Source organism: Arachis ipaensis, chromosome B2 (assembly GCF_059453495.1).
Source record: "Arachis ipaensis isolate K30076 ecotype BB chromosome B2, ASM5945349v1, whole genome shotgun sequence".
Lineage (NCBI taxonomy): Eukaryota > Viridiplantae > Streptophyta > Magnoliopsida > Fabales > Fabaceae > Arachis > Arachis ipaensis.
The window spans coordinates 64,326,917-64,344,526 of NC_142437.1; the positions used below are offsets into that span (position 1 = coordinate 64,326,917).

At 33.7% G+C, this 17,610-nt stretch overlaps 1 protein-coding gene across 3 annotated transcripts; it reads left to right on the forward strand.

Moving 5' to 3' along the window:
- The first annotated feature begins 3,621 nt into the window (after positions 1–3,621).
- LOC107625359 (Sodium Bile acid symporter family) lies at positions 3,622–14,011 on the forward strand. Of its 3 annotated transcripts, XM_016327975.3 has the most exons (15): positions 3,721–3,944; positions 4,222–4,357; positions 4,443–4,530; positions 4,676–4,783; positions 4,865–4,932; positions 5,852–5,930; positions 6,898–6,956; positions 7,259–7,327; positions 7,684–7,797; positions 10,187–10,208; positions 11,037–11,104; positions 11,940–12,025; positions 12,812–12,941; positions 13,038–13,139; positions 13,635–14,011. In XM_016327975.3, the coding sequence occupies exons 3-15, from the start codon at positions 4,443–4,445 to the stop codon at positions 13,704–13,706; spliced, it is 1,065 nt and encodes a 354-aa protein (XP_016183461.1). In that variant the 5' UTR covers positions 3,721–3,944; positions 4,222–4,357; the 3' UTR covers positions 13,707–14,011. The 3 variants fall into 3 exon arrangements, with proteins under 3 accessions (XP_016183460.1, XP_016183461.1, XP_016183462.1); XM_016327974.3 differs by lacking the exon at positions 4,222–4,357 and having other exon boundaries at positions 3,622–3,944; XM_016327976.3 differs by lacking the exon at positions 4,222–4,357 and having other exon boundaries at positions 3,866–3,978.
- The last annotated feature ends 3,599 nt before the right edge of the window (positions 14,012–17,610 follow it).

Genomic DNA, 17,610 nt, shown 5'->3' on the forward strand with positions numbered 1-17,610 from the left:
AATCAGCCATTGAAGTGAAGTAGTTGTTTTATTTTCTTTTCCACCCTTAAAATAAACACTGCGGTGCAAAAACAGCAGAAAAATTTCCAAATACAAAAAAATTACTATAGAAAAAGCAATAAAACAAAACAAAGTAAAATGAAACCTGAGTAGTTCACAGGGACAAAGACGAAGCACACAACAATGCAAAGGGACTGGAAAGTGTGGTGTGGCGGCAGTAGAAGGAGTAGTGGCGGTGCTGAGTTCAGGCAGCAACAACGACAGTGGTAGCTGCAGAGATGTGACAAGAACATGAACGTTAGTGGAAAAGCCCTAGCAGAGACATCTCTTTCATCTCTAAAATTATGATTAAAATGAAACCTGAGTAGTTCGCAGAGACGGAGACGAAGCACAACAACACAGAGAGAACGTAAGTGTGGTGTGGTGGCAGTAGAAGGAGTGGTGGCGGTGCTAAGTACAGGCAGCGACAGCAACGATGGTTGCTGCAGCAAGAATACAAACACTAGAAAAAAAAGCCAGAGACATTTCTCTCATTTTTGGAATTATGATTAAAAAGAAAGGAAAAAGGTGTAAAAAACAAAATCAGAAAGGCAAAATTTTAATTATCAATTTTTTCAAAAATAAAAAAACAAAGTTCAATTTGTGAATATTTTTAAGTGGGTTAATGGTACTTCCCCATAAAATGGAGAGTAAAAAATCCATGGCTGATTTTAATTTTTTATTGAAAGAGACCACATGAGAAGAGAAGAGCGACGGAAAATCTCTTCTTCCTTTGTATTTTCAGGTGTTTCTTTTCTTTTTTTTTCGTGCGTATTAGAAAAAATTTAAAAAATATACTATTAAATTTTTAATTTTTATTTTTAAAAAAGTCAGTCTCGTGTAATTTTATTTTTTGAAAGGCATTGAAAAGAATTAAAATGGTGTGTTCTAAAACTAAAATAATTTAGGTCTCTAACTAGTAATTACGAAACACAATCACGCGTTCCAAATTCACGGTCTCAGACTCTCAGTCCGTATCCCTGTGTTTCAGGAAAAACATACGCTACCTTGTGGTCAGATTTAGTTATAGTCTTTCACGATATCTATCTATTCTTAATATATAAAAGTAGATACATAAGTTTACCTACATTATTTTTAAAACATCTTTTTTTTCTACTAATGCCATGTCAGCAACATTGTTTACTTGGCAAAATATTAGAATCAACCACTCAATTTTTGCCAAATCAACTATTATTTCCAAATCAGCAAAAAAAAAAAATACAAAAATTTGTAATCAAATTTCTAACCTACAAAGACATTGATTCCATATCCATATATTTATTATATCTCACCTAATAAACAATACAATAAATTTATAACTTCAATAATTAATTTATTAATTTTTATAAATAACTTATTAAATATAATAAACATTCATATTACAAATGTAATAATAATATTATTAATCATAATAAATTTTACGTTACAAATATTCAAATTCCATACTATTTAAACTACTTATATAAGTCTCTTATCACTATTCCTTCAAATGATATCAAATTTAGCACAAAAAATTTATTTCTGAACTACACATCTCAAACTTACTCAATGGAGCATCATTCTTTGGACAATATTACCAAACAAAAAGATAATTAGTTTATCAAAGTTCGTGTGGTTCATCTACGGAAAACATTAACACCCACAAATGAAGAAGAGTCTCGTTGCTTAAAAATGATTATATTAGATGAAAAGGTACAAAACAAACATATTTATTATATTTTATATTGAATTTACGAAAAAAATACTTTAATTATTTTTTATTTTTATACTTTTTATATTATTTTATAATACTTTATAAATAATTATATTTTAATATCGTTAAAATTATACTTCTTTTAATATGCTATTCATTATTCTTTTTTAACTAATTATGAACTATGATTCACTAACACGACAGGGAAGGAAAAGTCTATACTATACAAAATTTAAAAATAGAAGATACAAATGATTTGTATAGGCCAATTAAAGGTCTATTCTTAATATATAAAAATAGATACATAAGTTTATCTACATTACTTTTAAAACATCTTTTTCTTTCTACCAATGCCATGTCAGCAACATCGCTTACTTAGCAAAATATTAGAATCAACCACTCGGTTTTTGTCAAATCAACTATTATTTTCAAATCAGCAAAAAAAAAAAGAAATACAAAAATTTGTAATCAAATTTCTATCCTACCAAAACAATGAATCCATATCCATATATTTATTATATCTCACCGTTATAAACAACACAATAAATTTATAACTCCAATAATTAATTTATTAATTTCTATAAATAACTTATTAAATATAATAAACGTTCATATTACAAATGTAATAATAATATTATTAATCATAATAAATTTTACGTTACAAATATTCAAATTATATACTATTTGAACTACTTATATAAGTCTCTTATCACTATTCTTTCAGATGACATCAAATTTAGCACAAAAATTTTATTTCCGAACTACACATTTCAAACTTACTCAATGAAGTATCATTCTTTGGACAATTTTACCAAACAAAAAGACAATTTGTTTATCAAAGTTCGCGTGGTTCATCTATGGGAAACATTAACACCCACAAATGAAGAAGAATCTCTTTGCTTAAAAATGATTATATTAGATGAAAATGTACAAAACAAACATATTTATTATATTTTTAAATTGAATTTACGAAAAAATACTTTAATTATTTTTACTTTTTATACTTTTTAATATCGTTAAAATTATACTTCTTTTAATATGCTATTCATTATTTTTTTAACTAATTATGAACTATGATTTACTAACACGCCAGGGAAGGAAAAGTCTATACTATACAAAATTTAAAAATAGAAGATACAAATGATTTGTATAGACCAATTAAAGGTATAATGAATGCAAACTTTTTACTCACAATTGTTGTGAAAAAAATTAAAGATCCAATTTTGAACATCTTCTAAGACTATTTTAAATTTGCATCACTTGAGACATTGTCTGATAGAGTGGGTCAAAGAAAAATACTAACAGGTAATTTCATTTTATACTATTTCAATTATTTTTATTAAAAATAACTTATTAAAAAAATCTATACATTTTTGTTTTTTTTATTGTAGATGTCATTGGAAAAGTACATCAAGAGATTAAGAAGAAAGAAAACCATACAAATTCAAGACACATCTTCGGAAGAAAAACATACATACAAAGATGGAACAAACAACATAATAGAAAGTGCATACAACTCAACAATTGATAAAGAACATGCCTTCAAAAGAATCTCGACAGAAAGAAAAAAGTAACAATTCTAACAATAACCAATAAAAAAAAAGGAAGATGAGCGCCACATAAAAAGACTAAATCCACCACTAAAACAAATACAAAAATTAAATTACCAAATAAAAATATCACTTTGTAAAACTCTAATATCCAAATTTTTTGTATTACAAATTATTTTAAAAAAAATAGTTTTTAAATTTAACTTTAATTTATACATATTTAATTTAATTTTATAATATATAATCATTTTTAATATTTATTATATACTATCGTTAATTTACCGAGCGGGTCTCATTCTAGTTTTACTCAATTCGGTAATTTTCTTTTTGACTAAACGAGAGATTTGAGTTGCACAATTAACCAATTGACTTGAACAATACAAGTAACCCGCGGGACTGCCACCCTTAGTTGTTAGTATTACAGCCTTGGAGCCATGTGGGAGACCACCCGCTCGCTCACCCTTACGCTGCTTCCTCCTACCACTACGACCTTCTCATATTTCTGTCGCCCCAACCTTCATTTCCCCCCGAATTACACAAAACCTTCCACCACTTTTCGCTGTCTTCCTTCAGCAGTTAAGGCTGCCAATTTTGGCCCCACAAGTTGGGTAGCTCTCCGTCCGAAATGCTCACCCGTAAGAGCCAGTGGCCAACCCCAACAGGTTCCTTCTCTTGTTCATCGTCAATAATATTTAAGTACGAACCAAAACTTTGGAGCTGAATTGAAATGTATTGACTGGCGAAAAACTTCAATCTTTTATGTTTCTATTTTTTTTAATCCCATTTTTAGGTTTTGGTCCCGTGTTTCTCTCTTTAAATTCCTTATTGAGAAAAGGAGCAATCGTAGAGATATAAGATATAACTATTTATGTAACTCTTCCTATTAGCTTAACTATTTTTGTGAGTAGTGATTTGATGACATGCTTTATGACTTAGAAGTGTTCGATCGTTGTTGACTCTAAAAGAGGGAATTTCAGCATACAAGACCAATAAAAAATGATAGAAAGGCTATGCAAAATTTTCACATGACTCCTACTGTTAGCTTAAGCTGTGGGAAAGGAAGTTTTATGACAAAGTATAGTTTTTTTTCTTTTTTTGTTATTTGAATTTGATTTATTTTTAAATTTATTTTTTCAATTTACTTCATTTTGGAAATTCAGATGGGTGGGACTGGAAGCAAAGGGACGAATGGATTGAGTTTGGTGCAACCCATTTTGAGGTTTGCTGGGAACAATCTTTTACCCTTGGGTAGCTCTCTGTCTTCCTGAGCATTCAAATTTTGCTTGTAATTTTTTCCCCTCTTCTTGTTGATCTTATTTTATGGTCTACTTAATTTTGTTATGTTTTGACAGATGACCAAATTAGTTGATCTGTGTTGTGGCAAAATATGCAGCTCTGGTCTCTGCGGTGGGATTAGGATTAGCATATCCCAGTCTTGGTTGTGCTGCTGATAAATACAATTTGTCAAAACTTGGGCCATTTGGAATTTTTATTATCTCAGGTTTGTTTTGGAGTCTACTCTCTTGCATTATGTGTTGTTTTTGGTGCTCTTTTTTCAAAGTGTTCTGATCTTTTCATGTAGGATTGATGTTGCGCAGTGAGGAAATCAGTGCAGCTGTAGAAGCATTCCCTGTTGGGCTGTTTGGGATAGTATGACCTTGAATTTCCTATATCTGCGTTTTATGGACTGATTACAAACGTAGCATTTTATATGGATAAACCATGCAATTGAAGTATGCTAATACCTTTTGTATATTGGTTAAAGAAATACCATTAAACAGACTATGCACAGAGCAATATGCCCCGAATATGGTATTTTTAATAACAGCTAAAAATGAATCATTATAATGTCTAGCATTTGTTTCCAATCAGTTACAGCAAAGCGTAGTAAAAGCTGTGGATTTTTCTTATTATTGACCAAGTTTTGCCTGATGGTTGAGGAATTACATGATAGAGAGGAGAGTAGAAAGAACACTCAACCCTCCCAAGACTAGAAACAAATACCAGAGTTAAAAGGCCTGAACTAATCCCTTCTTCGGTTTAGATAAAGTCAGTTAACTCACTTACTAGCTTAGAGCCCTGTTATTACTTCTGCGGTTCTTCCCAAAATATCCACCATCTTTCATTTCTTGCCTTAACAAAATTTCTCTAGCCTTTGGAAGTGGCTTCGGTCAAAGAATAATCTCATGATTTCCTTCAAGGTTTTATTAAGTACCAGGAGCAATATATGCATCTTGTTTTTCTCCTTGAATTTGGTTTTGCTCCCTTACTTCGGTTAACTTCCATTTGATCAAAAGTAAATGTCTTGACTGAGGCTGTTGTGATATTCCATATGTAGATTACCTTGTTCTAGGTCATGAAGAATGCCTTTTGATTTGAAAGACTGCAGAGACATAGTTTTTTTGCTGCCCCTCATATCTTCTTAGAACTACTGTATTTCATGAAGTTATCGCAGATCATCTTGATCATTGTGTTCAAAATGCCATTACATATCTATAGATCCCTAAAGGACAGGAGTAGATCAACTGATTTTTATTTATGTCTGAATGTGTGATGTGTTCTATGGCAGGTATCTATTTTATTTCTCACACCATACTTTTCCCGGATAATATTGCATATTCAGCTCCAACCCCAAGAATTTATTACAGGTTTTTCCATTTATTTTTGGTCTACTTCTAGCATGGGCTTGTATTGCATTGTTAAATGGAACTCTTAGTTGTTTTAAACACATGATGCTACTCGAGGATTTTAGCAATTTTGGACTCTTCAACACTCTTTAATTCGAGCGAAAAATGCAATTAACGTCCCTAACTATAGCCTAAGTTCACTTCACCTTCGAAGTTTTAAAAAATGAGACCTAACATCTCTTTGATTTACCTTGTTAACTTCTCCATCCAAATGGTCTATCAGCAATCATGTGACATTAGTTGGTGACAAAATTAGGCCCTCTATTCTCCTCCTTCTTATTCTCCCCCCTTTCCATACTCCTCTGGTTCCCTCTTCTCTCCATACCACAACCTTCCACATCACGTCCATTCACCAACCATTTCTATAATTATGGGAGACATGCAACTTGCAACATATGAAATTGAAGTTGGAGAAACTAAAAATTTCTATAATCAAAATCAATGTGGTCAAATTCAAGAATTTTATGATATAATATTGTTATTTCATAAATATATCCATAGTTATTGATTTTAATATATTTGTTCTCTTGTTTCTCCTTTATTACCTAAAACCCAATATCTCAATGATAACAGCTAGTTCAGGCATTTAGCAAGAAAAGGATGTTAAGATTAAATCTTATGAACACTAGTCTGGGACCTAACTCTGTTCCCATTGCAATAGCAAATTACTCTTAATTAATTCAAGCTGCATCCTGTTAATTCCCAGAATTTTCCACATTGAAGCTTATGACATATCTGTTACCATAAACTATTTCTGGTGGCCAGATTTGTTGAAGATTTGATTGTTTGCTGAAGGTATAACAAAGAAAAACATTAATTGAGTTGGGTTATGATAATTTGGGAAAATATAAGTTACAAATAAAAGAGGAAAAAAATTTATTTACTATTCATTCACATCTGGTTTCTAAATATTTCCACGTTTATACAGGATTGGCCATGTTTAATTGTATGCCAACCACATTATCAAGTGGTGTTGCACTTACCCAGGTACTGACAGTGTTCCTCTTCTCTCCTGTTTTTCTTCTGCATTTCTCTTTGCATCAATTTATATAAAGTTTTTCTATATCATCCAGTGAACTTGCATTACATTTGAGTTTAATGCTATGAATTGACATTGTAAAACAATTCTACATTGATATTCAATTAGATTCTTCCATTTGTATAGTTTATAAGAAAGCGTCGAATCATGCACTTTTCCTAATGTAGCAAATAAATGATTGCATATCTATGTAAATTTTTTTTAGTATATACTGTATACAAATTATATCCTTCCATATTTTGCTTTGCAGCTTGCTGGGGGAAATTCTGCACTGGCTCTTGCAATGACAGTAATATCTAACATGTTAGGGATTTTCATTGTGAGTCATTATGATTTGCATATTTACCATTTTTCGTTGAATTATCTTTGCTTTGTTAATATTATTTTTTCTGTGTCTCCTTTAATTTTATATTTGTGTTGCGCTTTTATTACACGACATTGTTGCTTTAGATTTGATTATATTTTCTGTGTGTGCTCCCTTTCTCTTTACCTCTTACGATTTAGATTGCAAATGCTTCTGTGGCTTTATTATGCTGAATAGCTTTCTTTAGTTTGCTGCTATTTCAAATAAGTGAACTAAATGTTTTAGTAATGATTTTGTGTTGGAAATTGGCTTAGTATTTGTTGTAATAAATAGTAATAATGATTCTGTAACAATGTTTCATCTTATTTTAGGTTCCGTTGTCCCTCAAAAAATTTGTAGCTGATGGAGTTGGAATGACCTTACCGACTCAACAGTTATTTAAAAGTCTCGTGCTGACTATATTAATCCCCCTTCTTTTGGGAAAGGTAATCTACTTTTCTTTAGCACTTTGTAACATAATATTGTGCTTATTCAGATATTTCTTGAGAGATGTGATATTGGAATGGAAATATAACTTCTCTCTGTCTCATCTTGCTGAGTTTAGGTTTATGAGGTGTGCAACTTTCTGAAACATTAATGATTTTTCCAACTACCCTCTGTCTTATTTAAACATTCCATAAGGGCCTTAACTTCTTGTTACACAGAATACTACATTTACCCATTATTTGTTTTGATGTTTGAGAACATTATCTTGAAACCAAACTTCCTGTGTGTAGTAAACTTATAGTCTGCTTTGATAAAAGGCAGTTTAGATGCTTGTCTGGTTTCTTCTTTTTATTTATTTAATACAATTGGTCATGGTGTAAAATAACTAGCAAGAAATCATCTCAGTTAAAGCATTTGTAAAGGGAGTATTCACAATTATGTAAAGAGTTGAATTCATTAGATTTAGGGATTTATTAGCTAATTATTCTAATTACTGAATGTGGTGTAAATTTCAAAGATAGAATTGACATAATATCAATACTCAGTTTCAAGTTAGTTCGAATATGATGGGAAACGTGAGCTACATGCACTAGGGAAACTAAACCAGAGTTGCAGCATGTGTAGGCAAGTGACGATGGTTTCAGTGACAGACAGTTAGGTATCTAGGTTCGATGAAAATGCATGCCACTTGGATAGTTGATGGTATAAAGACAGGGTATCTAGGTTCCACAGTGCTGGATTTACTGAAAAGACAGTGTTTTTAGTCCCATTGTCATCCCCAAGATTTTATCTTAGCTAGCAAATTGGAAATGAACATTTTGGTGTGAAATAAATTGACAGAAATCAACTCAGTCCAAGGATTTATATCGTGAACATAATAAATAATCATGTACTTTATTAGAATATGTAAACATGTTTATTAGGAGTTGTTAGACATTGTATACCTAATTCAACCTTTTCTGTGTAGTTGAAACATGTAAGTTATGTAATTTTCTTCTCCTTCCTTTCATCTTTTCATGGTATCAAAGCTCAGAGAAAAAGGCAGTCCTATTTGATTCATCAGAAAAACTCACTGCTCTAGTGCCTTCCAATAATTTTCTTTTGAAGCACTGTTGCCCTTCTGTTTCTTGCATCAGCACGGCTGTGTTGCCATTCTGACAGGCCAAAACGAGCATCCAGTGTTGTTTACTACTGTCAGCCGTGGCCCTCCATCACTGATTTTAATGATCAATCCCACCATCCACCTCGCCTCACCTGCACACTCAAAGCACGATATCCATGCCCTAAGTTCAATGTTTGATGTCCTGCCTCCATACGCAGCATCCTAATTAACCCATGGCACTTTCCACTCCCTGTGTGGTGCAGGCCACCACCTCTCCGGCCATTGCTTTGACCCGTATTCATTTTAGACCTGACATGTCATGCTATGTTTCCAATTTCAGTTTTTACCCTTGCTGTGTTCCATGGTTTTTGATCCTCCGGCTAATAATAGTTCTTGGATTGTTTCGTCTACCGATATGGTTAGATATTCAAATGTTAATTGGGCAGGTTCTTCTATTCATGGATGTTCACTTCTAATTTTGTGTACCTCTTGAGCACATTCCTATTACTAAATTAGAGTTTCATGCCACGAGAGAACCGAGCACATTTTGGTCAATTTCCATTTCATCAGAGAATATTGTTTGGTGATATCACCACAGATTTTGTGAATTCAAATGATCAACTAGGAGACATTTTCACCAAGTATTTGCAAGGTCTAGTGCTGAATTATAGTATCATGCCATGGCATCTGGCTTGAGCAAAATTTGGCTTAATCAACTTTTAAGGAGCTTAAATTTAAATTTGGGGAGAACAAGGAAAAGAAACTTATCTGTGTCAGTCAAGCTTCATACACATTGCCTCTTAACTCGGTTTTCCACGAGAGAACCAAACACATTGTGGTCAATTTCCATTTCATCACAAAGAATATTGTCTGGTGGTTGTGGTATCACCAAACATTTTGTTAATTCAAATTATTGACTAGCTGGCATTTTCACCTAATGTTTAAACCATAGAATGAGTTATCTATCTCACAAGCTTGGCCAATGTGATCTATATGCTCAAGTTTGGTGGGGAGTGTTAGAATCTAGAAATATGTTAATTAACCATATATTGATTGCAGATTAAGATATTGGTCTTTCTTTGAGCAGTTTATAGTAGTATTTTTCAATACGTCATTTTCTTTTTCTAATATACTATTCCGTATCTACTATTGGCTGTATGCATTACATTCCTTGTCTATTTTTCTTAGCAGATGCATTTAAACTGCAGAGTTAGACAGTCTTGTTCCTATTTTACACTCAATTTCATTGAAGTATTTTAATTTTCTTTGTTCCTTTCATTGGGCAGGTTCTACGTGAATCTTTTAAAGGTATGTTCTTTTGTCTATGCTTGTATGAGCAGACAGTTTGCACGTGTTTAGATACATAAAATAGAGAAATGTGATCTTAAATTTTTTATGAAAATAGCTGATACTGCTCGAGTTATAGTGCAGTGTCTGCTGCGTGCAAGCGCGTGCAAACATACTATTTATTAATGAAATTTGATTCATATTTTTCACATCCTGTATTTTCAAGTTGGTATGAAAGCAGATTCTGACCCAGCTGGTCTTTGCATCTGTCATGCACTTCAGAATATCATATTCTACATGTTTTTCTTGTGCAATTCCTTGTTCTTAACTGATATCCATCCAAAAGTGAATTCATATTCAAGCTCAGTAGTCTCTGACTGGTGAGACTCTTAGATTGCCACTAGATGTCACCCCATGCTCCCTGACACACTGCAACCCTTGAAGAGCATGAGAGTCAATGCTATCACTGTTAGATGTTATGGCTAAATATTTTCATTTTCATTCCTTTTTTTTCTCTGTCTTATTAACCGGTGCTCAACCTCTTTGCTGCTTTTCCATAATTGAAAAATCCTCAATTGTGTTTGGATCGAAATGTTGATTTTTGTTCAGGACCCACTGTGTTGCTATTGCCCATTCATTTGACCTCTTTAATCTCTTGGACAATTCCTTGTTCTTAACCATACATTTAGATCACTATTTAAAGCACTCTATGTTAATGTTATATGCTTCTTAGAACTTTTTAAGAGCTCTAAATATTGAGATGTTCACTTTCCATTTTTCTTTTTAATATTGTAAGAACTATGTTAAGTAATCAAGGAATATTTTGTCATGATTGAATCTTTGTTATAGATGTGGCTAACTTCGTTGACAGAAACCGTAAGCTTTTCTCAGGAATCAGTGCTCTTTTCCTTAGTCTAGTAAGTCAAATTCCCTTGCACTGCTTCATTCTTTCATTTCCTGAAGTTGGTGGTTTTAACATGTGCTTGTTGTTGGGATGCTTATGGTTTATTTTCTTTAAATTTGTACAAGATCATAAGTTGTAATAAATTGATTGTATGCATTTTCCTATATCTTATAATTGATTGTATAAGTGCACTGTTCATGGGATCATTGCTCATAAGTGATCTATCGATGGAAAAAAATAACCATTAGTTTGTGGTCATGTAATAATCTTTCCATACTTCTCTAGGCTGTTACAGTTTCCTACAAAACCAATGTCATACATGTGTTCTATTATAAAAATGATGTATTGATAGTGCTTTTCATACCCCTAAGATTGTTATAATATTTTTATATTTGTTTTCAGCATATTTCTTCCCTTGATATTTCGTCAAATTTGGTAATTGACCATTTAGAGATCAAACTATTTTGCTTTTATTATCATATTCCATTTGATTAAAGCTAAAATTGACTTTATGGATGCTAGAGTTTCATTTGGGGCCAGGTCATAATGAATTTTGTCATAATAAATACTAAGCAAGTGTCTGCATTCATAAATGCTTTGATTTAATTTGATACTCTAATGCTTATTTTAGTGGGAGGATAGAAGTTGGGTAAATTTTACCTAAATGAGTTTCATGTGTAACAACATACCTTTAGCAGTTAATCCTGTCACAAACAAAGTTATGATCATAGCTGTTTCTCAGGAACTAATTTTTCTTGTCGAAGTTGTTATATTTCATCGAGGCAGGTTGCTATAATTGGTTTGTTATGGTATGGTCAAATTGTGTCTAATTATATATTTTTATGCAGGTACCTTGGACTCAAGTTAGCAAGTCAAAGTCACTATTATTAACGGTGAAGCCTACAGTATTTCTTGTGGCTATTGGATTGGGAACGTAAGCTCACGAGTCAGTTGACTTTTATATCACAATTTTGACATAACTGGGAATGAGTTATTCTTCTTTTTCTTTAGTTGTTTATTTGCAATTTAAGTTCTAATATAAAAAGTTATGTTTCATTCTTCGATGAGTAAATAGAAATGAGACCCAGTATTTATAATTTTTCAACATTATATGATATATGCCTATGTTGTATAGGTCATATTTTGCATGGGTACAGTTTTCTGATTCCCCATATATATAGTACTTAAGTTTTTTTGTAGGTGCATTTTTTTGGGGGGGGGGGGGGGGGGTACCTGTAATAACTGGTTACAACAGAAAATAGGATAAAGAACGAAAACTGAGCACTAGATGGGATGAAACAGAGAGGGAATCAGTGTGATATCAACCCCTTCCTAGTTATGCAATTATACTGAGAGGCAGGAAATTAGAACATAGTGTGGTAGTACTAGAGAGACTACCCATTCCTATCCTCTCTTCTATTTCTAATTCTTGACTGTCTCCTCATTCTCACCATTCACTATATAATAGACTTTAAATTGAATTGAATTGGGAAATAAGTGTGTTTTTGTTAGTGAAAATTCTTATCAATATCTTTGGTTATATTCTTTATTGTTTTTATTCTGAAATGCTGTGTATTATGACCAGATGAACTGTTTTATCATAGGGACCATAGTTTACAATATTATAGGAATTGACATTTTAATTCATTGCGAAAATTGGTTTCCAGCATTGATAGAGTTATGGATGGTTACTGAAATTCGTGTGCTTGATGTGCTGCAGACTTCTTCATCTGACCTTGCTGATATTCAATATTATAGCTGTCTCGGCCCTTTCAGCTATCTCTGGGGGTAGAAAATCGACATTTTCGCGCAAGGAAAATGCCAGTGCACTCATACTTGTTGCAAGCCAGGTGCACACTACTTGAGACCTGTGAGAAAGGCACTTCCATACATACTATTGTTGGATTCGATCATCTAAAGCTTAATATGTTCTCATAATCTTGCAGAAAACATTACCTGTAATGGTGGCAGTGATACAGCCACTTGGTAATGCATTTGGAGAACCTGGGTTACTTGTTCTTCCTTGTGTTGCAGCACATCTAAACCAGGTCGTCCTTTTTTCTTTCTCGTGTTCTGAAAATAACGTTTCAATTTTTCCCCAAAGTTGAAAACATTTTAGGGAGAATGCTAATGCATTTTTAGAGAAAGTAAGGAGTGCAGAGTTCCTGAACCCTAAAGCCTAAACCCTGTATCTTAAACTCTGAATCTGAACCATTTATATCAAATATAATAAAGAGTTAACATTTGTTTAATTAATAAGGAGTGCAGCACTCCTTAGTTAGTGAGAAGCTACATTTTAGTTATCCTCGACATTTCTAAAGGGTTTTGATTTGACTCTTCCGTTAAAGTTGTTAATAATCAAAGGTTGGTACAAAAAAAAATAAATAAACGAACAAAAGACTAACTGGATGAGATTGGAACTTAGAACAAATGTCTGATGCCATTAAGTATGCTATTCCCGTTTTTTTTTTATTCTTTTTTCTTCTTTTGGTTGTTTCTAATTATTCGTTCCATCTCATGCTATACCCCCAAACTGCTTGCAGATTATACTGGACTCTTTTCTTGTTAACTTCTTGCGTCCCAAAGACCGTTACAATGATACGAAGGTGGCCTAAACAAATGAACTGGTAGCCATCATTATGCATTGGCATATTGTGAAACACGTCAAGCTGCATCTACAGAAAGCTTAATTTAAAGGAAGTTTGAATGCTTTCCGTTCCACTTTTTGCAGTTTTAGGAGTGACGATGTTTATGCTTGTTTCCAAAGGATTTTCGTTAGTTATACTCTGCTGTCTCAGTCTGAAAATAAATGTCGACTATTCAAGTTTTATGTACCAAATCTCTAATTTATGTACCCAATAATTGTGTACTTATATCCAATATTGTGTCTCTAATAAGCATAGAAAGAGATTTGTAAAAAGGAATGGTTTTGAGAATCAGATTGAGCCGGTCGGTTCGATCTGGTTAATTGGAAACTAGAAATCAAATTGGTTTGGGTGAAGGTAAACATCGTTTGTTAATGGACAGGTTAAAAGTCGAAAAAATTTGTTAAAAAACCGGTCAATATGTGAAAGTGAAACTGATGCAATGTTATAACGGTTAACTGATTTAAAATTCTAATTATAAAAAAATTATTTTTTAAATTATATATTTTATACATACATATTTTATTTTGTTAATCTTATTTAATTTTAATTAAATTTTAGTTGAATTTTAAAACATTTGAACTTTTAACTCTATTAATTTGATGATGGATTTAATTTTCAGAACCTTGTAAAAGAAAGTTGCAAGTAAGCAAAGACATTAAGAATTAAGCAATAAGGGTAATCTTGTAAGAAAAATCCTATGGTGTGGAATGGTTTCATTTTCAGTACATGCTGAGCTGATGTAAGTGGGCACCGGATTCGATGGTCCTATAACGTTTGGACTTTTAAATGGTCCCATAACAAAATATGTTTTTTAAGTTTTTTAATAAGTGCTAAATAGTCCTTTTCTAATTTTAATTACAAATTAATCCCATATATTTTATTTAATTATAAAAACTATTTTTTATTTTATAAATTATTATTTTATCATTCATTTATTATGTTTATTAACAATCAAAAACAAAAACAATAACGAATTAGATCTTCCATTGATCGTAATAACTTTTTGGCAATCTCAATCGATTAAAAGTTTATCTTTGATCTGTTACATTTGTCAAGGATTGTGAAATCGTATTTCTTAGAAAATCAATCGATTGGATTAACAAAACAATCGATTGAATTTCAGGTTTCCCATAACACAATCGATTGGACTTCAAGTTATCACAAAACAATCGATTGAAAGTTGTAAGACAGTATGGTTTGCCCAAAAATCAATCAATTGGTCATATTACCCAATCGATTGAACTCATCAAAACAATCTGGGTTTAATTAATTCAATTGATTGGTTATATTTTGAAGTTTGTACATGACTAATGGCATATTTCAATTCAATCGATTGGTATGAGAATTCAATCGATTGAAATGTTACGTAAATAAGTTTTTATCTGCATCCAATCGATTGGTATGATAATCCAATCCATTGAACTCGGGGGAGTTCGAGCTCGCGAAGAATCCCGCCCACAACCTGAAGGCGAGACCGAAGAGGTCCAAATTGGTGATGCTTAGGATAAAACGAAAAATACCGGGGGAATCTTGAAAAGAGACCTGAAGGAGTCTCTGATACGATTCCTAAAGGAGAACGCCGATCTCTTTGCATGGAAGGCCGCAGACATGCCAGGCATAGATCCCAAACTAATGTGCCACAAACTGGCGGTATACCCAGGATCTCGGCCAGTGCAGCAGAAGCGGAAGAAGCTCGAACCAGAAAAGTCCCAAGCTGTGGAAGAGCAGGTGCAAGCCTTACTAGATACAGGATTCATAAAAGAAGTCAAATACCCACTATGGCTAGCCAACATCGTCTTGGTGAAAAAGTCAAATGGGAAGTGGCGGATGTGCACTGACTACTGATGCTCGGACTTTTGTGATGGTCTAGAATTTCCTCAATTGAATGAATTCTCGTTGCAAGTATAGTTCTAAACCAACAAACAATCCTCCCATGCAAAAATTTGAGTTGTCACAAGTACAAATCCTAATGAATTTATAACCGAAATATTTAGACTCCGGGTCATCTCCCAAGGAATTGCAATGAAGTGTTTAATTATTGGCTATGAGGATGTGGGGGGTTTGATTTGGTAATTAGCAAGAAAATAGATGGCAAGGAAAGTAAATGAACAATTAACTAATAAAAGAAATGAAAAGTACTCTTGGCTAGACATAGGTAATTGAAATCACCATCCTTGTCTACAAACCATATATTGACAATTATGAGAGGCCAACCTATTAAGTCTACTTCCAAAAGCCTTAAGTACGTAATATCTACTCCTAGGCTTGAAGTACGTCAGGAGAGGGGAAGCTAGCAGCTAACTGGAAAGGACCTTACCGAGTTGTAGAAGTACTGGGAAAAGGCTACTACAAGGTATCCGACCTAGAAGGGCGAGAGCTACCAAGGTCATGGCATGCCTGTAACCTAAGGAGGTACTATAGTTAGAAAGTAATAAAGATCTTAGGTCATGGTGCACTCTTTTTCCTAAAAAGGTTTTTTAATGAGACACCAAGCCAAGATCTACAAAATTTCCCGATTTAGAAGGGTAAGCATTTATATGTATATACTCTTGTCTATTTTATATTTCCTACTTGAATAAAGTTTTTTCAGAATAACACAAAAAAGTTATCTACCAAGACGTATTAATCTGAGTGCAAGAATTTACCGCCCGAATACGACAAGGTCGGCAAGATAAAAATCAAATTCATCGTCTGATCACGACAAAGTTGGCAAGATGAGAACCAAACTCATCACCCGATTACAAGGAAGTCGGCAAGGTGAAAGCAACAAAAATAGATTAATGCAGGAAGTTATAAAAATTAATCCATAAAAAGTCGCCTGACGTGGCCTGGCTAAAAATGGACTACAAAAAATAACTTAAGAAGTACCGACACAGAAGTCGGGCAAGTTGATCAACAAAAGTTATAAAAAGCAATCTGTTCATGCCTTGGGTCGAGCTGTACGACCCGAGCTGATTGACGACAAGTCGACCGACCTCTTCAGGTCAAGATTACCCGACCTCTTCTTAAAAGAGTTCGGCCCGATCACCAAGGAGAAGCCCAAAAAGGGCCCAAACAGAGGAACACGACCCAAATCCAAAGGCAGCCCAAGCCTAGAGAGATAAGGGTGGTTCCCTTGAAGATAAGATGACTTCACTCAAAGATAAGATAAGATAACTATCTTATCTCCAGAAAGGTCACTCCACACCATTATAAATACACTGGAGCACCCAGGTATAACTCATACTCTGATTCTACTAAAAACCTGCTTAATACCCTTGCTAACTTAAGCATCGGAGTCCCTTGCAGGTACCACCACCCTCCGGTGACGAAGGATCAGCACTACCAACTAGTCCGACGCAACAGCTCCGGCCACTACCCACAAGTCGGACACATAGGCACCGACCAGCACCGAAGATCTCGTCCGAGATCAACCTACAGTTTCAGGTAACCCTCGGAACATTGGCGCCGTTGTCGGGGAACCTGGAAGTCATCCCACCATCATGGCGGACAACCTTGACAACGACCATGACTCTGATCTAGAAAACAAGACGCCGCACAAAAATGCGGACACAACACCAAAGGATACTTCTCAACCAAACAAAGACAAGAATTCGCCAAGTTTAGAAATCATGGAGGAACTTCAAGCTCAACATGATCACCTCAAACAGCTCGAAAAAGAGGGCTGAACATCAGCGAGAAGCCGAGAGGGACCTTCGGAGAGAAGCTAGGCGACGTCGAGAGTTAGAGGACAAGTTCTTAAAGCTCGAAGACGATTTTAAAACAAAAACCATCCAACCCGATTCTGAAAGCAGCTCTCACAAAGATCAAGATCCATTCACCAAAGAGATCATGAAGACCAAAGTCTCAAAAGACTTCAAAGCTCCCGACA